The sequence below is a fragment of the Poecilia mexicana genome, unplaced genomic scaffold (genome assembly GCF_051168715.1).
Source record: "Poecilia mexicana isolate PSO_F unplaced genomic scaffold, ASM5116871v1 scaffold_7, whole genome shotgun sequence".
Lineage (NCBI taxonomy): Eukaryota > Metazoa > Chordata > Actinopteri > Cyprinodontiformes > Poeciliidae > Poecilia > Poecilia mexicana.
Genome location: NW_028263376.1, coordinates 14245767 through 14266882, shown reverse-complemented (window position 1 = coordinate 14266882; position 21116 = coordinate 14245767). Strand labels below are relative to the sequence as shown.

Genomic DNA, 21116 nt, shown 5'->3' with positions numbered 1-21116 from the left:
CAGGGGTCACCAACTCCAGTCCTCGAGGGCTACCATCCTGTAACTTTTAGATGCGTCTCTGCTCAAACACACCTGGATCAAATAAACTGCTCGTTTCCAGCCTATTGCTGCAGAGAGGAATGAATGCTGGTGAGGGAATTCAGACATTTTGGAGCAGAGGTGAATCTAAAAGTTGCAGGATGGTAGCCCTGGAGGACTGGAGTTGGTGACCTCTGCTGTAGATTATTCTTCATCAAATCAGTTTGTTTTCCATCTAGGAATCAATTAATTGTTTTAATTAATATTGTTCCTGCTTACTTAGATGATTATAAAGGAACAACAGCAATACAATAGTTTCATATTCAAACAGTAGGAAATGAGGCTTAAATTTAGAATATTTTAGAACATGAACACATTAATTAGTTGACACTAAACCTTCAAACATTGAAACCAAGGACTTTATTCATCACATTCATGACTGTAGATCAGCTGCAGTGAAATGATGAAATGCAACATCTCCTCATAGCAGCACAGATCTGATGGTTCCTGTATCTGCATCCTTTAATGAAAACGTCTTGGAGGTCAGGCAGTGAAGTTCTGGTGATACTCTCTGATCATCTTCCTACAGATTTTCCCAACAGAGAATCTGGTGGCAGTTTTAAATAGTTGTACAGAAAAACAGATCAGGAGTAGTCTGCATTTTATTATAAATAAGGTTTAATACAAGCGTTGTTTGCTATATTCAGGTATACAGGTTTATGAAATGGACAAGTTGTACTAAGTCATAAAACTGATCCAATTTACATGTTTGTAAGTTTTACTGCTTTCAGAAAACAGTCCAATGTGTCACTGCACCGTGGCAAAAGAAATAACTGTAAATTCACATATGAGGTTCTGTTGAATTAGAGGATAGCAAACAAAACAGCATAAACATGTTCCAATAGGAAATATATATTTTAAAAAATCCTAATACAGCAATACAGACCCACTTTGAGTTTAAAATAGGTAAATATAAAAATAATTGGTTCTTAAGATTTCTCTTTAATTGTCTGTGTAAATGTTGACATTTTTATGTAAATTTATTCATTTGTAGTTTTCCTAAAACCATCTCAGTTCTGCTGAGTGGCTACTGCAGTTGAATTTTCCTTTTGGTCATAATGGAAGAAAGTCGTGCCTTAAAACAGCAACAATGAACCAAGTCGGCAGCAGTATTTCTCTCCTCCTGACCACAGCGCTGCTCAACATTGGCCACGCCCCTCGGTGCCTCTAAGCTCCGCCCACTTCGGTGGAAATTCTCTGAATTAGTCTGGGGGCGGGGCTTCCACAGGGCAGTTAATTACATTTTAAAGACATGACAATTCATTTAACCACAGTCTGCAAAATAATCCTGCTGTCTTATAAAATGTAGTTATTGGCTAAACTGCAAATGTATATTAGGAAACATAAATTGTTGTTTTAGCTGAAAACAACTGAAAATAAGTTTATCATCAAAACAGTTACAGCACTGCGATTAGGTCGTCTTTCAAACATCTTCAGTAATATTCAGTGGAGGAACATATTTTAGCCAAGTTTTAAACTGTAGAAAACTTTCCTTGTAAAAACATGAGACTAAATGTTCTTCATCTTTACTTTGAGTCCTGATTGTTTCAGAGTTTAGTTCAGCATTAATCTAAAGAAATTTCCTCAGCAGATGAATTGTTCTGTCTGTCCTCTTTGGTTTCCTCCCTTTCTGGATTGATCTGCAGGAAGAAAAAGAAGAAGAGGAGGAGTTTCAAAGAGAGTTTTATAAAACTCTAATGAAATTCAGGTGTTTTATAAATATTCAGACTCACCTGAGAGACGTCATCATACTCAGTTTCCACAGCAGAATCTGAAAAACATTCAAATCAGAGAGATTAAACTTCTGATTTAAAGAGATCAGGAGACTTTCTAGCATGGGCGTAGGTTTGGGTAGGGACGGTAGGGACATGTCCCGACCAATATTCACGGGATATGAAAAAGTCCCGACCAATTTTTGCCATATTGGCTCAAAGAACGTGGATCTACGAGCTTTGATTAGCAGCAACAGGCGGTGCGCGGAACGGAAGCTTCTTAGTTTGACATTTATTATGAGCCTCCGAGACCGTGTCGGAACGGTGCTGTCGGCGGGGGGAGTCAGTTGAATCGTCGGACGTTCTTTGATTAGCTGCAAAAGGCGGCGGCTAGCTGGGCACACGCGTCTCCTTCTGAGTCTCCGAGACCATGTCGCCACCAAAAAAGAAAAGGACAGACATTAGAAGTTATTTCGCTACGTCGGCTGTAAGTACAGTGAGTGGACCCATAAGTTAGATATCTATCACGCAACGCATTTGTTGTAAAGTCCGGTGTTTAGTAAGGTCAGCACTGAATGTGAGGTAGAATAGGTCTGTTAATTATGTAATATTTTTTCACATAGGATGCTCAGACAGCAGAGCAAGGGGCAGAGCAGAACGATGGAGAGGTGGCTGGAGCTTCAGGGCTCCAGGTGAGGTGTTGATCTTACTTGTACCGTTTGCTGAATTTTGTAAAGGAAAAAGTAAAGTGTTCTTGAACTGATCTGCTGAGTATGACTGTATCTGGTTGTATACCATGGGCGTAGGTTTGGGTAGGGACGGTAGGGACATGTCCCGACCAATATTCACGGGATATGAAAAAGTCCCGACCAATTTTTGCCATATTGACTCAAAGAACGTGGATCTACGATCTTTGATTAGCAGCAACAGGCGGTGCGCGGAACGGAAGCTTCTTAGTTTGACATTTATTATGAGCCTCCGAGACCGTGTCGGAACGGTGCTGTCGGGGGTGGGGGGAGGGGGAGTCAGTTGAATCGTCGGATGTTCTTTGATTAGCTGCAAAAGGCGGCGGCTAGCTGGGCACACGCGTCTCCTTCTGAGTCTCCGAGACCATGTCGCCACCAAAAAAGAAAAGGACAGACATTAGAAGTTATTTCGCTACGTCGGCTGTAAGTACAGTGAGTGGACCCATAAGTTAGATATCTATCACGCAACGCATTTGTTGTAAAGTCCGGTGTTTAGTAAGGTCAGCACTGAATGTGAGGTAGAATAGGTCTGTTAATTATGTAATATTTTTCCTTTTTTATTTTATTATTGATTTCTTCTTATCTGCAATTGTGTTTGCTGTATCCAGAGGATATTTCTTTTGATCTTACTTGTAACGTTTGCTGAATTTTGTAAAGGAAAAAGTAAAGTGTTCTTGAACTGATCTGCTGAGTATGACTGTATCTGGTTGTATACACAAGATGTATGATATGGTTATGGTTGGGGGGAGGGGGTTATTAAGCCAATGTGGTTTCCCCCCCCTTTCTCAAAAATGTTCGGTGCTCTTGGGCATTTCACTGTGCTGCCTGGGGGGCGGGGGGTGTCAAGGTCCCCACCAAAACTTAGACCAAACCTACGCCCTTGTTGTATACACAAGATGTATGATATGGTTATGGTTGGGGGGAGGGGTTATTAAGCCAATGTGGTTTCCCCCCCCTTCTCAAAAATGTTCGGTGCTCTTGGGCATTTCACTGTGCTGCCGGGGGGGGGGTCAAGGTCCCCACCAAAACTTAGACCGAACCTACGCCCTTGCTTTCTAGGAACTAGAAGCAAACTTGTCTTGTATTCTCTCTATCCTTCTTTCCTTTTAAACCTTTCCCTCCACTTTTATGTCCATAAAGCAGTAATGATCCAGTTGCAAATCCGTATTAATTCAGAAATCAATTCTTCGTGCTGCACGGCCCAAGAGGGCATGTTAAAAACTAAACAGTCTGAGCCGAACCAAGCTCTGCTGATTGATGCTACAGAGCATGATGGGTAGACTTTGCTCTGATGCAACAAACAGAAACATTTTCCAGAAATGCTGCAGCTAAAACATTAAACTAAATTAAATGTTCAATGTTAAATGTTCACTTTTGCTTTTCATGGCTCTCCTCTTCCAGCAGAAAATCACCAAAGGTGTTGATAACAAGATGATCTTGATGACCAGAGACAGAAACACATAAAGCTGCCGCCCTGCAGGGAAGTTAAAGAGAGAACAGCCTGGTTTGATCAGGATACAGTGGAAATGTGGCAAATCAGGCTCTTCTGAGCAAACATCTAATCTTTATCTTGTTTGCAAACACAACATTTAATTGTTAATTAAAGTTAAACTTTAATGTTCATAAAAAAATGTCTATTTCTGTAAACTTGTTGCAGAATGTCTCATCATTTTCAGTCAGAATCTTTAATTTCCATCAGCTCTGACTGTTCTGCTGATTGCTCCAACATGCTCATTGCAAACAGACTCATTATTTGATTGTTGCTAAGTTTTTCTGAACATGAAGAAAACAAGGATAAATGAAAAGAGTTTTGGTATAAATGAAGTTGTTCATAAATGGAGAACATCAGTTTCTGTGTTTTCTCACCTTTGCTTTTCATGGCCCCGCTGTTCCAGCAGAAAATCACCAAAGGTGTTGATAACAAAATGATCATGGCGACCAGAGTCAGAACCAGATAAAGCTGCAGACCTGCAGGGGAGTAAAAACAGAACAACTTGGTTTGATCAGGATAAAGTGAAAAATGTGGCTTTTCTGATCAACAGCTGATGATTTCCATTTTTGTTCCTGTTTGCAAGCACAACATTTAAATGTTTACATCCCTTTATGTCCCTCTGGATCTGTGATTAAAAAAGGTAAATGCTCTGTTTTGCAGTGTAAGCTTTGTGGATGTCTAAAGTTTGCAGCTTTAAGAGCTCAACATGAAATCTGCAAAAGTGATAAGGTTGGTCAAATAAGAGCTTATCTGTGGTTTTGCACAGGAAATTAAAAAGAAGTTTCAGTAAACAGTTAAAAACTCTCAGAAGGATGTGCATGTATGACTCGAATATGATGAGTAACTCATCTTTCATCCCAATTATTTAACTGTAATGTCAACTGATTAAAACCAGATCAGTCACAAAATTATTGTCTCTCAAAAAATGTCCAACATGTTAAAAAATTATTCTGAACAGAATTTAACTGAAGATGAAGAGAAAGAGTTTTACGGTAAAATCTTTGATTGTAACTGGAGTCGGTTTGCATCAGCAGCTTAGTTACATGATTAGTTGTTCTGGCCTTAGTTGGTTTTTAAAATGAGCAATTTGTAAATCATTTGAGAAATTATTATTTTGTCCTACAGCGTTTGCCATACAGGTCTTATGAAATTAACTGATGAACTCCATCTGTGGAAGCTGTTTGCTGGAGTTCATGTCACTAAAGATCCTGTCGAGAAAAGTCGAGCTCAGCCCACTTCCCCATGCTGGAGATTTTAGTTTAATAATAACAATAAATAAAGTTATCTTTAAAACTAATTACACAGGTGACATCAAGACCCAACAGTAGAGTCAGACGGTAATAAAATTAATCTGGTTGTGTGTGTTGTTATTGTGTCCTGCAAACTTTGCTTTAATTCTACTTTTTTCTATTTAATCATAAAAAATCATAATCAGGCAGAAAGAGAGTTATGAAACAGGAAGAGCAGGTTTCCTGGAGAAAGAGGAAGTTTCCAGCCTGCAGTGAATAAAAATAGTTCAGACTGCTCATTTCAAGGCATTAAAGGTTTAAAGAATAAAATCTAAACATTTTGAGGAATTGAATAAAACCCAGAGTAAAATACTTAAATTAATAATGATAACTTATGATTAAACCGATAATTAATATTGGTTTAACCAGTGGCTGATGTTGGTTTGATTATAAGAATATTTACACTTACTCTTATACTTATGGAAGTACTTAAAGGTGAAAGAAGTAACTGTAACATGGTGTCAAATAATTAGAATAATGGATTATTATTGGTTTCTTTTCAGAAATGTCTGTAATAACACATTATGATTATAAGAGTAACTAATAAGTAATGATTATTATAAAATTACAAATGAATGCTAAACCAGATAAACTAAAAGGTTATAAATGTGATTTTGACATTGAACTTGAAATGGTGTAAGATGTGTAACTGTAATTAAAGGTCACTGATGTTGTGTTGGAGGTAGATGGTAGGTGAAAGGTCAGGGGGAAAGAGGAACTGATTGGAGAGCGGAGGTGACCAAGGCCTTATTGCTGAACTTCAACTTTCCTAAGAAAAGGTTAGACACAAGAGGACTGTTGAGCAACCCTGGGTCATTAGAACAGACATCATGTCTCCAAGACGGTAATGGATATGAGATCATCGGTCCAAGCAAACCCTTTATAAGGTGAGTGCAAAGAGGAGTCTTTGGTTGGATCCTTCATGCAGCTTCGAGCCAAGATCGAGATGGACAAAGAACTCTGCAGCTGAAGAAGAGCCGGAGCCACAGAGCCGAAGACTGTTCTGCATATGGGGACCAACCCGTTAGCCCCGCAACATGTGGATTCAAATTGCATTTCTCTCATCAGCTGGGTTCGAGACCCCAAAGAAAAAGACCAAGGCAAAGATGAAGATAAAGACAAAGGCAAAGAACACAGGCAAAGAGGAAGAACTGGTGTGTTCCTTCCATGAGACCAGCTCTTCTACCTCTCCATGGACCAGAAAGATCATGAGACGAAGAGAAAGGAGCTACAGAGCTGCAAGACAAGAAGGGTGGGACATCTGGATGGAGGTCGTCAGAAACCAGGCTAGTCTGTCTCACGCCCAGCTTAAACAGAATGTCCTCTATATTCTCATCTGTAGTAATACTCTGGAGTTAGAGGCTTCTCGGACCCGTTAGACGGAGAGCTGGGAGCAACATCTCCCTCCTCTCAGAAGGGGAAGTAGAGAGAGAGACAAGGGGGGGGGGGTGTTGCGCAACAACAATCCATTTAAGTGAAACTTCTCCTGTTTGTCTGTTTTCCTTTTATTTCATTGCTAACATACAGCAAGTATTTGCATGCTGTCAGAAGGGATCCTCAACCTGTCACTCATAAACCTGTTTTCTCATCTTTTTTCTGCATTCTTCACCTCGTCCAACATCATTTTTTGTTCTGCATTGTCATTCTACGCCTGCTGGCTGGAACGTTAAGTGCCCTGGATGTAATAGTGGACGGTTTTCTCAGACCCAACCCCAAGGTTTCCTATGAGAATGTGGCTAAAAACTGGCACATTGTTATTGCTGCCTCACATCAGGAGAAGCCTGCCAAAACGAGAGCTCATATTCATCTCAACATCACAGGCGATGGACCAGGAGTGTTTGTTTGTTTATGCTGCTGCTGTTCAAGATCTGATCATCACACCATCATCATGGTGTGATGATGACGGAGCCATCATCACACCAGCAGAGTCAAAGGAGGATCTGGACTGTTTGAAACTGAACTTCTGTGAAATTTGCAACCCCCAATGGAACAGAACAATGGAGCGGCGCAGGTTTCTTTTTAGAAAGTAAAGACATTGAGAGCGTTGAATTTTTTAGCAGCGATTTGAAGATAAAAGTTAAGAACTGAAACTTTGGTGAGCTCACTGACAAACTCATCTGCCACAGAATAGTTTGTGCATCTCAGATGACTCTCAGGAAGGCTTTATTAAGAGACAATGACTGTAGTAAAAGTCGGATTAAAGAAATGACATAGGAGGGAAGCAAATCATTAGCTAGCCAAGCTAACACAGTTGATGTTGTATACCTCTCCGACAAACAGCAACAACGATCTGGGCCCCAGTCACATATTATAATTGACGACAATAATTGAGGAGGATCTCATGTTGCAAAAATAAAAAATGCCCAGGATTCAGAGAGCAGTGCTGCAAGTGCAGGAAAATGAATCATTGCGAAAACTGCTGCAAACCTCCAAATTCTGCCAAGACATACAATCAGTACATGATGTTGCTGTTGAGCAGCCGACTCTAAACGACACTTTCTATGTGGAGGGCACTGAGGTTGGCAGCATCACACCGAAAGCCGATATTGAGCAGGAAGGTTATGTCACCATCGACATTAATTATGTTCCCATTGAACTTAAAGCTGAGACAGGAGCAAAATGAAACATGTTTTCCCTCCACACATTTGAAAGAAGAACAAATAGAGAACAACTTACCAACTGCTGAAATCCACCCAACCTAGATGCATTTGGTGGTAACAGGATTCAAACTAGCAACCTGGTCACCCTGCCATGCGATTTCAAAGATCTACATCATTCACTGAACTTCTTCATAGCAGACAAGGAAGTACAACCCCTACTGGGTTTTTAACATGCACAGACCTGGAAATCAACAAACTAAATCCTGAAGTTCATCATGTTAATGCAAAGAGTGACAACACCTTCAAAAACAAAATCATCTCACAAGACAGAGATTTATTCAGTGATAAACTGGGAGAGCTTCCTATAACATACTCCATGACATTAAACCCAGATGTGACACCCATGGTGGTGATGCAGGACAATGTTAAAGCTGAACTCAACCGGTTGGAAAGTAATGGTGTATTAACTGTGGTCACAGAACCCACTGACTGGGTTTTCTCACTGGTAGCAGCAGTTAAACAGGACAAGCTAGAAATCAGGCTCTGCATAAACCCCTAAAACCTCAACTGGCCTTGAAAATCCCTCAATATCCCATGTGGAGCGTTAAAGAAACGGCTGAAACATGTCAGGAGCAACCATGTTTTCTGTGCTGGATGCCAAAAACTCATTCTGGCAGGAGCGACAAAAAATAATCCCTGCTGACGACATTTAGCACATCTTTTGGTCGATACAGATTTCTGTGGATGCCCATTGGAACCAACTCTAGGCGCCTTAGTTTCAGTCAAAATGACTATTCAGCCATTCATTTTGGATAATTTTATGCTCCCAACTTAATGTAAACTGCTTAAAGGTTGATGCTTTCCTGATAGCATGACTAAGTATCAGTATAGAGAACAAAGTCCATTAAGATATGAATGAGTGAGTCTGGTGTTGAATAACCTGAATGGTTAGCTCTAACATCAACATTTAAATGAATTAGAATGGAATCAGGGAACCAGCTTCTCATCCAACATCAGTGTCTGGCCTCAGATGTTCTTCTGGAACAATGATCAGATATTCATAGAAGGTTTGAAGCTGTGATGGCAGCAAAGGGAGAACAAATATTCCTTTCAAACTCTATGGATTTATAATGGGATGTCAAAAAAGTTCATCATGTCATTTATGTGGATACTGACATAAATTCAGAACAATAACTAATGGAGCCATTGGAACATTTATATTTAAGACATTCTCAGATTATTAAATAGTTTTTTAAAGTGCTTTACATTTTAAAGCAATTTTTGGGTTTGGGAATTCTGTAGTGTTGACAAATTTGTGGTTGAAGTGTGAATATTCAACACATTCTCACTCCCAACTCGTCACATATTGACGCCACCAGCACAGAGACACAACGCTGTAAGGTCTGGATTAACCGAACAAAACAAAGAACGCTGCGAGGTGATAGATCAAATCACATTAATAGCAAAAAAATTAAGACCGGTTCCTTCATGAGTTCCTCCACTCCAGCAATTGCAAGTTCAAGAACATTTCAAATCTGTCGATCCAAAGAAATCTAGAGTTCATTTTTCAGTTTCTTTAAAAACTTGTGACAGGCTAATGTTTTCACACCAGAGTCAAAATGATGAACATTGGTTTGCTTCAAGTTTGCTCAATTTCCCCTTTTTATCACTGAAGTTTTTGTGTAAGCAAGGCGATGCATGAAAAGTTTTGCCTTTGTGTAACACTTTACAACAAAGCAGATATTGTCAAACCCATTGTTTTTACTTGTTGATTTTATGAAGATTTTATAATCTGTGAACATGTAAAAGACAAAGGAACTGGATAACTGGAGACATAGATACAATATGCTAGTAAATTATTGATTAAAAAAATTACATTTTGTAAATAATAAATGAAACAGGTTGTGAGTTTATTTTCAGGTGTGACAGTGTGAGATGGAAACAGCAGTGTGTGTGTTATAACTCACCTTTCTGTTGATGGAGGTTTTTCCTCTGGCAGAAAATCAGCAGAGCCGTCGCTAACAAGACGATCAGGACGGGAAGACTCAGACCCACATAAAGCAGCTGATCTGTTTTATCTGTTTTAATACAAATTAATACTTTTGGTTCTCTTTGTTCTGTTTCTGAGCCACAAACATGAAACCCACTTAGAGTAATCTAGAACCATCGCAGTTTCATGTTGACATCTGAAATTCTGCTACATTAAAATTTAAATGTTATAACCCTCTAATTGCTTTGTCAATATTGTTAATTTGCAGCAATGTAAGAAAATAAAAAAATAAATAAAAAACATGAACAGATTCTTTACCTCTGGGTTCAGATGATGTTGTGGTTTGTTGGATGGTTGTAGATGAAAATGAAGTTATTGCTGTAGAAATTAAACCTTCATGATACCAGTGAAGATGTTTGTCTGTGTGAGTCTCAGTTTGAACATGTTGGATGATTTAATCAGTTAAAAACATCTGAACTCAGATTTAAACCCAGTTTGATGTTATTTGGATCAGAAGAAGCTGTCAGTGAGCAGAGTTTACTGTCAGAGACACGAAGGAACATTTTCAGGAGAGAAACTCACCTTCAGTCACATCCAGATGAAATTCATGATATCGAGATCGGTTTTTACCCAAACCACATCGGTACCGTCCTGAATCAGATCTTTTCAGGTCTGAGATGCTCACATACAGAGAAGCTGAAGTATAATCTGATTCATATAAAGTGCTGTATCTGCCTTTATCAGCTCTGTTTTCTGTTGTGTTAATCAGAATATTTTCTCCTTCACAGTTTTCCTTACAGAAGATTATCGGGTTTTCAATTAAATTAACTTTACATTCAACTGTGATGTTTTCTCCTCCCATTCTTGCATGAGTTTCTGCAGCTTCTCCATCCTGCAGAGCTGCTGAGAGGATAAACAGTGATTACTGTGATATTCAGCAGCTGGAAGAGAAAATATATTTTATAAATTTAACTGGAGATACGAGAGTAAATTAACATTGACTCCAACATTTTAAACTAATTCTAATAAATTCCCCAAACTTTTATGTTGCACATCAACCTTCTGGTTTCTTTGTTCCACCTGGTTAAAACTTCAACTAAGAAATTAAATTTTGTTTAAAAGTTAAGATCATTTAGTTTTTATTTTTGTTTTCGTCTTTGTAGAACCCAGCTCTGTTCTGAAGATTTTATCGTCGTGTCTGTGATGACGTTTTGGTCTTGCAGCACTTCTGATAGTTTCTGTTTATGCTTCCTTTTAGTTTCTTTAAATCTTAAAGCAAAACTTTGTTTCAAATTTGCCAAAGCAACAAACTCTGAGTTCTAAAAAGCTGTACATTTATTTAAAACTAATTTTTAAGCATTTCAACAACTTCCTGTTAGTTTTCTGCTTTGTACTGAAATATTCTGACCATCGAAACAGAAAGAAACTGCATTTGTGCAACATTAATAATGGCTAATTTGCAAATAAATTAATGGTTTGACAGGCTTTGCATAATTTAGTAAGCCTTAGATTGAAGCTGTTTATATTCAAACTGATCAACAGGTGCTACTACAGAAACCAACATGATGCATCTAGTGAAATAGATGGCTTAAAATCTTTTAGCAAAGTTAAGAAAAACTTCCTAATACACATCCTTCCAGTCCTTCAATTGAACGAATGAAGGACTGAAAGCAGAGAAACTGATATAAATAAAATAATGTACTCACTGAGGAAGAAGAGGCAGAGCAGAGTGAGACAGACCTTCATCCTGAGCTGCTGATGGTTTCTAACTGCTTCTCTTCCTGCTTCACTGATAAACTAGAAACTTCTCTGAAGGATGCAGTTCCTCCTCTGAACACCAGAGGCTGCTAAAGTTTCTGTAGGAGATTATTCTTAATCAGATCAAAGAATCCTCTGGATTTCTTAAATCTCAAAACGTTTCATTTCACAAATTCTGCAGCCCAGATTTGTCCTTTAAATAGAAACTGATGCTGAAATTAGAAGCTGTATGCTTCTAATTTTTTTAATGCTGGAGGTCCTTGATTAGCTTGCGATAAACACATTTATCCTCATAATTTTAAAAGGTTTACAATAATCTAGCAGCTGAATTTATTCATGTTTTAAAGTGAGCATCAGCGTGTCTTACCACAGAAACCAACAGGAAGAGACACTGATCACATTTAGGGCCATTTGAAACAAAGTCCACTTCCTGCAGAAGGTAGAAAAACTGATAAACTGAAAGGATGAAGCAGAGGAACTGATCAAAATAAAATAATGAGGGCACTCTCCACTTTATTTTATTTCTGCATTAAAAATTGTGAGTCTTTGAAATTAAAATTATATTCCATCAGTAAATTGTCTTGTTGTAAGCTAACTTTTACAGCCATAAGAAAATAGGATCACACTGTTAGTTTAAGCAAAGGTTACTGACGTTATTTTTAAGGTATTTACGTCACTTCACACCTTCAGCAGTTTGTTCCTCCAGCGACTTTTTCGCCATAAAAATGTATTTCTTTCTAAGCAAATAAAGTGTTTCAGCACAAACACTGTTAACACTCAACACTAAAATGTCTTAAGAATTTTTCAAAAATAATGTCACTTTTTATTTAGCAATATATTTATGAACAAATACTGTTTGCACAGTTAAAAATTGAAGACGTGAAAGTTTGTTTAACCAAAGTCTGAAAAAATATTCTATTGAATCATAAAAAATATTTTATTTGATCCACAGCAAAACTTGTCTGTTAAACAGAAAAAAAGCAAAAAGCAGATAATTTTCATTAACCAGCATATTGCATATAAAAAACAAACAAAACTATACAATATACATATCCATCCATTTTCTTTACACCCTTGTCCCTCAGTGGGGTCGGGGGGTTGCTGGTGCCTCTCCAGCTCACGTTCCGGGCGAGAGGCGGGGTCACCCTGGACAGGCTGCCAGTCTGTCGCAGGGCAACACAGAGACAAACAACCATGCATACACACACTCACACCTAGGGGCAATTTGGCCAATTAACCTGATAGTCATGTTTGTGGAACCCACACATGCACAGGGAGAACATGCAAACTCCATGCAGAAAGACTTCTTGCTGCAAGGCAACAGCTCAACCAACTGCGCCACTGTGCAGCTCTAAAATACATATGTATACATACTATTGTTTTACTAAAACCCTAGTGAATGAAAATAATTTTATAAAAACAGTTACATTATTATTTAGCCAAGTGAGGAGATGTATTTAATAATTTAGCTTATCTATAATTTATAGGAGACTTTCCTGCAAGTTTTATTTTTTATCATTTTCTTATGAAAACATGAGACTAAATGTTTTTCATTTGTACTTTGAGCTCTGATTGTTTCAGAGTTTAGTTCAGGAATGAACTGCAGATATTTTTTTCAGCAGATGATTTATTCTCTGTCTTTTCTGATTTCTTCTCTCTGGGTTCATCAGCTTTTATCTTCTCTTTGCCTCCTAACACAAACACTTTCAAATAGGAAATAAAAAAAAATCCTAATACAGCAATACAGACCCACTTTGAGTTTAAAATTGGCAAATATAAAAATAATTGGTTCTTAAGGTTCCTGTCTTTGTCTGTGTAAATGTTGACATTTTTATGGAAATGTATTTATTTTTAGTTTTCCTAAAACCATCTCAGTGCTGCTGAGTGGCTTCTGTAGAGGATTTTTCCTTTTGGTCATAATGGAGGGTTGCTATGGTAACGTTTGTATATCCCATTGAAATAAGATACAGAAGCACCACAAAAACGAGCTTTCGTGAAAATTTTAACTCACGATAATGACTTAACTGGAGCCCTGAGCTTGTTTCTCTGCAACGAGACGGTCCCATCTGGGAGTGATGGGAGACACAATGACACCCAAAGTGTTGCTTATATCCACAGCCTGCTTGGTCTCTACGTGGCAAAGCAGTTTGAAGCTTCATGGCCTCATTAGCAGCTGGTCGCCGCATGTTGCACAGAGCGGCTTAATGTTTGACTCACCTACCGGTCCAGGATAAATTCATTCTCCTGTCTCTTCTCTGGGCCTTTTCCCCTTTGCAAAGAAACTTTCCACAGACATCTGTTTCTTACTCATTTTACTGTTTGTGGGCTCAATGTTGGCGCCAAATAACCAGACTTCCAATGATTCACTTCCTGTTGAAGAGCCACCTGGTGGCTGAAGAAAAATCCATATATAAACGGCTTGTAGTCCGGAAAATATGGTATATGAAAAAAAAAAAATCTAAATGCTCTCTGGTATTGTTCAGGGGGCCGGACCAAATGTGGAGGCGGGCCGGATCCGGCCCGCGGGCCGTAGTTTGGGGACCACTAACCATGAATGTCCTACTTACCCCGCCTTACAAGAACAGTAGGTGTCAGTGATCTTGTCCACAGCTATATTTATTAGGGTTGTAGTGATACAATAATTTCACGATACGATACGATATTCTGGTCACAATACAATATGTATCACGATATTTGTTGAGCAATACAATTCGCTACGATTGAGTGCATTTTTACAATTTTCTGAAAGATTTTAGAAGGACAGAGTGATTTTAGTGACATTTTGTGTTCCATAGACTTGAATTTAGTTAACTGAAAATTGATTAAAAGCACCAACTACACAATACCTGACTCTGATTGGACAGTCTAACAGTCTGCAGCTGGACAAAATGAATCAAAGATGCAGTGAGAGAATTAGTTTCTGTCATTTAATTCATGTGGATTTGACATAAAACTCAAAAGTTTAAACGGTAATCCAGGAGCAGAGTGGGGAGATTATCAGAAAATACAAATGATTGCACTTACGTTTTTTTTCTTTTGGACACTGTGGCTGGATTTTGGAGAAAAATGCAGCCACAAATGCAGTCTTTTGGACTATGGGGAAAAAGGCTTTTCTACCTTGGCTCCCGGAGTTAGCCGTGGCTGTAAGCTGCTTTCTTCTAACTGCTAAAGTAGTGGCTCCGCCTCACCCCGTAGTGATGACTCCCTGCAGCTACGCAGCTCTCTGAGTAGCTGCCTCTCAGACTGCCAGCATCTCATAGTACTCTCAGTCTCTGATACTTTTTGTCTGTTGCTAATAAGAATGATCGACCAGTCATTGTTTTCATGGAAATCCTCACTGCGCCGCGGATTCCGGCTGGAGGTTTTTCCTCTTCATCTTCCTGCTCAAAACACAGCGCCGCTGCATGCCCGGATGTTATCAACCCATGTTCATTCTTCAGGTAATCCTTACAGAACAGAAACCGCTAAGCTAAAAAACTAATTACGAAGTGAATGCCACCCATTTGCATTAATTTCGCGATCTCACTGCTTTTGCAGCTGCTCCGTTCGCGCCGCTACTCCGTTCCGCTTCTCTTTCACGGTTACTTGTGTAACTTTACTTAGTTTCTCAGCAACAAAATACAGCCCATCGTTATTTATGGAAGATTTTACATTTCCAAAAACACAGGAATCTAATGTTTCGTTTCGTACGTTTGGAAGCTCATTCCCTCTCACATAATCGGAAAAGCCGGGGAATGGCGCCAGTTTTGACATTTCTCTGACATTCGGAAAAATATGATTTACTAATTTTAGCATAACTCCGGTTATACTTGGCCTATTAACACAATTTAAAAACTGGTGTGTAGTTTATAATGTGCACTTTAAGCTCAAGTTGAAAGTGAGACTGAAGGAGGCAGAGTCTTGCTGCTATACCGTAACAAACTAGACGTTAAAAAGAACTATAAGGCTATGGGCCCATATGGTTTAACGGATCGATACTCGTGGATGAAAAATCGATACTTTCCGAGGGCGAAAAATATTGATATATATCGCCGAATCGATTTATTTATACAGCCCTAATATTTATGCTGAGGGTGTGAGGATCTGCTGTTTTCCTCATCGACCGGTAGCATTTAGCTGCGGCGCGCACAATGTTGGAGGCATCGCGCGGCTCAAACACCTTGATGTCGTCCAAAAAAGATGACATGAACTTGTTGGTTCCCCTGTCCATTGTCGTGGCTGATATTTTTTGAAATTCCGGCAGAAATGCTACACTAATTGATTCAGAAATACTCTGCAGAGAGTCAGTCAAAATGAAAAATGCCATGTTTACACATAGAAACTAAGAACCGCGAGACTTTGCTTGTGAGACATGTAGCCATGTGGGACCTTAGAGGGGCGTTTCAGGGTGGAGCTTGGTAAGGTCCATTTGTTTAACTACAGTCTGCAAAATATTCCTGCTAAGTCTTATATAATTTAGTTATTGGCTAAACTGCAAATGTACATTAGGAAACATAAATTGTTGTTTTAGCTGAAAACAATTGAAAATAAGTTTATCATGAAAACGGTTACAGCACTGCGATTAGGTCATCTTTCAAACATCTTCAGTAATATTCAGTGGAGGAACATATTTTAGCCAAGTTTTAGACAACTATAGAAAACTTTCCTTGTAAAAACATGAGACTAAATGTTCTTCATCTTTACTTTGAGTCCTGATTGTTTCAGAGTTTAGTTCAGCAGTAAACTGAAGAGATTTCCTCAGCAGATGAATTGTTCTGTCTGCCCTCTTTGGTTTCCTCCCTTTCTGGATTGATCTACAGGAAGAAAAAGAAGAAGAGGAGGAGTTTCAAAGAGACAGTTTCATAAAACTCTAATGAAATTCAGGTGTTTTATAAATATTCAGACTCACCTACGAGACGTCATCATTCTCAGCTTCCACAGCAGAATCTGAAAAACATTCAAATCAGAGAGATGAAACTTCTGATTTAAAGAGATCAGGAGACTTTCTAGGAACTAGAAGCAAACTTGTCTTGTATTCTCTCTATCCTTCTTTCCTTTTAAACCTTTCCCGCCACTTTTATGTCCATAATGCAGTAATGATCCAGTTGCAAATCCGTATTGATTCAGAAATAAATTCTTCGTGCTGCACAGCCCAAGAAGGCATGTTAAAAACTAAACGGTCTGAGCCAAACCAAGCTCTGCTGATTGATGCTACGGAGCATGATGGGTAGACTTTGCTCTGATGCAACAAACAGAAACATTTTCCAGAAATGCTGCAGCTAAAACATTAAACTAAATTAAATGTTCATGTTCATCTTTGTGACGTAGGAGCCGTCACGAGCCGGGACTTAATTATGAGTCCGTGTCAACATGGGTACAAATACAAAATATCGCTAACTAACTTCTGTTCCAGCTTACACTGACGCGGTTCATCGTGGGTGCACACGCGGTGTTCCTGCTTCAATTAGCATCCATCCATGTTTTCACTTCCAAACGTTTTACTGGTTTTGTTTTCAAGCAGGGTTATTTCCGGGTGTGGTGCGCCAGGAGTTAGGTGATGACGTAGTGACGTCATCGGAACATACTGAGTGTTCTCTACTAAATTATTAAATTGATTATTGTATTTGATTACAAGTTTGTTTATTTATTTTATTATTATCATTATTGTTTTGTATCCTTTAAGAGTTATTAGAAGTAATTGTTTTTGTTTGCTCGGTTGGTCTTTCTGTGGGCGGAGCCTGTGGCTTTAAAAGCAGGGCTCTGCGCCACAGGTAGTCCGTCTGTGGCTAGACTCCTGCCATGTCACAGTGAAGGTGATGGACTCTTTCCTTGAAGGTACTGCTGTTTGTTTTTTGACCTGCCAGGACGTCCTTGTATATATTTTTGCACCTGCCATCTTTGTCCACTTGAAGAGCTAAATAAATTTCATCAAAGTGAACTCTGGCCTTGGGCAGTCATATTTCTGTTTGTCTAAGTCATATGAGAACCCCGTCACAAACTTTAACATAATTTAAAATTTATGTTAAAATTTGTTTAACATGTCAGCAAAGTTTTTGCAAAGATCTGGTTTTAAACCATTAATTTGATTAGAATGTTTCTATTAAAGAATTTTCATATAATATTCATCAAACCAAGACCTTTTCTATTGGACAATTTTATGCTTTAAAATGATCTTTCTGCCAGGTTTTCAGTATAATATGTGGAGGAATTTAATTTGATAGATGTACATAGAAGCTAATTCTGATTAATGCCCCATGTTACTCCCCATAGATGCCCCTTCCTACTATGACTACACACCAGTGCAGAGAACAAAGTCTATTAATATATAAATGAGGAAGTTTGGTCTCAAAGACCCTGATTGGCCTGAGCCTGAACACATTTTAAATGAATTAGAGTAAAATCTGGCAGTCAGGCTCTCTTCCAACATCAGTGTCTGACCTCATAAATGCTGTTCTGGAATAGGAATCTTACCAGAAGAGTTGAAGTTGTTATGGTAGCAAGTGGTGGACCAACATCCTTTTTAAACTTTATGAATTTATAATGGGATGTTGCTGAAATTCCTATAAAGGATAGAATTGATATTTACGCATTAGAGTTGATATTGGCAGGCGTTCAGACAAATCCCCTCTGAGCAAATAACATTTACATAAACTAAGAGAAACACTAGGCTTTTTGAGAAAGACCTGGTGTACGCACCAGTATCCACTGAGATATTGGTGCATACTGGGTAACTTTTTGTATTTATCAGTCATTTAGTTCTTTTTTTAAAGTTTATTTATTCATTTTACAGTAATTTAGCTTAAAAAACTCCGACAGAGTTCAGCTATAAAGACAGAAACTGTATAATATAGATTAGAGCAGAGGTTCCCAAACTGTGGGGCTCGCCCCCTACGGGGGGCACCGTGGCATTGCATGGGGGGCGCGGGAAGCCATCTGGATGGAAAAAAAAGACATGAACGCTGTATGCACTGGGTTTTTACATAAGAATGGCCAACTCTCTGTTATTCCTCTGTCAATTTGATACAGTAGAGGCTTCCAAACTTCCCATATCTGTGTCCTCTGTCACTTTTATCAGCAGTTAAAACTGTTTAATCCGTTGTTAACATGTTGTAACCTGTTTTTCCGAGCCGCCTTTAAACGCAACGTGAGCGCTACGACGCTCGCGCTGGGTTTACACCTGTGCAGCAGTGAAGGAGACCTGCTGCTGCTGTGCAAATATGCAGGTTTGTGTTAGAATCATGGCAGCAAACCAGCAAAACACAAAGAACTTTTCACAGTTTTTCCCCCAAACTAACCGACTGAGTTCAGTAAAGCTGTTGGATGCAGGTAATGTTAGCTGAAATATGACTAGATAATATCAATACAGCACCTTAAGCTTAACAAGTAGCCTGTAGGCTACCGATGTTGTTGTCTATGTTCAGCTACGTACATTCATTTTGCTCCCAAAAAAGTCAACCTGGCTTTAGCCTGTTCCTTTTTTGGTAAATTATCTGTTTGTTTATTGTTATTTTTTCATTATTTTTTGTTTCCTGTGTATAATTAGACAATTTACCAAAATAAAGTGAACTGAATGATTGATTGAATTGAATTAATTATCTGCAAAAATAAATAAATAAATAAAAAATCACATTTTAGGAAAGTAAATGAATTTGATAGTTTAAAGTTGGGTTTGGTTTCAGAGCTTGATAGTTAATTTTCTATAAGAAATTTAAAAACAGCAGTGTGTGTTATAACTCACCGTTGTGTTGATGGGAGCGTTTCCTCCACTAGTAAATCATGAGAGCTCTCTGTAACAAGATGATCAGCATGGCCACGCCCACATAAAGCATCGAATCAGTTCCACCTGTTTTAATACAAATTAACATATTTGGCCCAGAACCACATTAAACCCAGTTAGATTATTCCAGAATTATTGTAATAAGTTGATATCAACTATTCTGTTCCCTTAAAATTTTAATTTTTTGGCCCTCTAACTCTTTTGTCAACATTATTGATTTACAACAACTTAATAAAATCATAAACACACTATAACAAACCAACCTCATGAAAACATGAGCAAATACTTTACCTTTGGGTTTGACTGCTCTGTTCTTTTGCACGGCTGAACTCAAAGATGTTGCTGTTGTTTTTACAGATGTTGACGACAGAAGCACTGATGTAAAATTTCCCAGAGTCGAGTTTGAGCCTGAAGTGCTTGAAGCTGTGAGAAATTAAACATTCATGATACCAATGAAGATGTTTGTCTCAGTTTGAACATGTTGGATGATTTAATCAGTTAAAAACATCTGAACTCTGAGTTAAACCCAGTTTTATGTTATTTGAATCAGAAGAAACTGTCAGTGAGCAGAGTTTACTTTCAGAGACATGAAGGAACATTTCCAGGAGAGAAACTCACCTCCAGTCACAATAAGGTCAAAATCAGAATACTGTAACGGTCCTCCCTTGTTGTACAAAGCACATCGGTATCGTCCTGTGTCTGACTGTCTCAGATCTTTGATGCTCACATTCAAAACACCAGTGCCATCAGCAAAGCTTTCATACTCAAGGGAGTATCTGCCACTCTGAGCTTTGTTTTCTATTGTGCTGACCAAAATTTTTTTTTTACAGTTTCCCTTACAAAAGAACTTTCCTTGTCCTAATAACGGAGCTTTACATCCGAATTTGATGTTTTGTCCTTCTTTTCTTCTAACGGTCATCACACCGGCTCTGGTCTGCAGAGCTGCTGAGAAGATAAACAATCAGTAATTACTGTGATGTTCACATATTTTTTGAATTTAACTGAAGATGTCAGAACAAATTAACATTGACTCCCATATTTCTAATTTTAATACATTCCCAAACTCTTCATTTTGCTAAACAACCTGGTTTCTTTGTTCCACCATGTACTTAAATCACTAACTGAGAAGCAAATCAAAGCTTGTTTAAAAGCTAAAACATTAACATCATTGATTTATTTATTTTTTTCTGTTTTGTTTTCAAGTTCTCCAAATCAACAAACTCTGAAGTTTCTAAAACTGTACATTTATTTAAACTAATTTTATAGCATTTTAACAATTTTCTGATGGTTAGTTTTCTGGTTTTGTGCTGAAATAATCTGATCATCAATACAGAAAAGACATTAACTAGTCCAATTAGCAAAAAAAAAAGTGATTTGACAAGCTTTGGATGATTTAGTTGGCCTCACATGAAACTTTTTATATTTAAAACGGATCATCAACTTGTTTTACTACAGAACCAACAAAAATGAAACAGATGAAACTAGTTAAACACACGGCTTAAAATCTTTTAACAAAGTTGGAATTCTCTGATAAAATGTGAGGAACTGAAAGGATGAAGGACTGAGAGCACAGAAGATGATAGAAATAAATGTACATGTACTCACTGAGGAAGATGAGGCAGATCAAAGTGAGACAGACCTTCATCCTGAGCTGCTGATGGTTTCAGTTTCTCTTCCTGCTTCACTGAAACCAGG

General features: G+C 38.3%; 1 protein-coding gene and 1 long non-coding RNA gene across 2 annotated transcripts; both read right to left on the bottom strand.

The window, feature by feature from the left end:
* Window positions 1-419: 419 nt before the first annotated feature.
* Window positions 420-11668, bottom strand: LOC148158397 (uncharacterized). The gene is made up of 8 exons (XM_088007117.1): window positions 11614-11668; window positions 10490-10810; window positions 10226-10285; window positions 9885-9995; window positions 4403-4504; window positions 3909-4010; window positions 1812-1849; window positions 420-1718 (listed from the first exon to the last, which is right to left on the bottom strand). The coding sequence occupies exons 1-8, from the start codon at window positions 11651-11653 to the stop codon at window positions 1644-1646; spliced, it is 849 nt and encodes a 282-aa protein (XP_087863243.1). The 5' UTR covers window positions 11654-11668; the 3' UTR covers window positions 420-1643.
* Window positions 11669-12465: 797 nt separating this feature from the next.
* LOC148158396 (uncharacterized) lies at window positions 12466-17177 on the bottom strand. The gene is made up of 3 exons (XR_015763780.1): window positions 17063-17177; window positions 16554-16591; window positions 12466-16458 (listed from the first exon to the last, which is right to left on the bottom strand). It is a non-coding gene; the product is annotated as an uncharacterized LOC148158396 (long non-coding RNA).
* Window positions 17178-21116: the final 3939 nt, after the last annotated feature.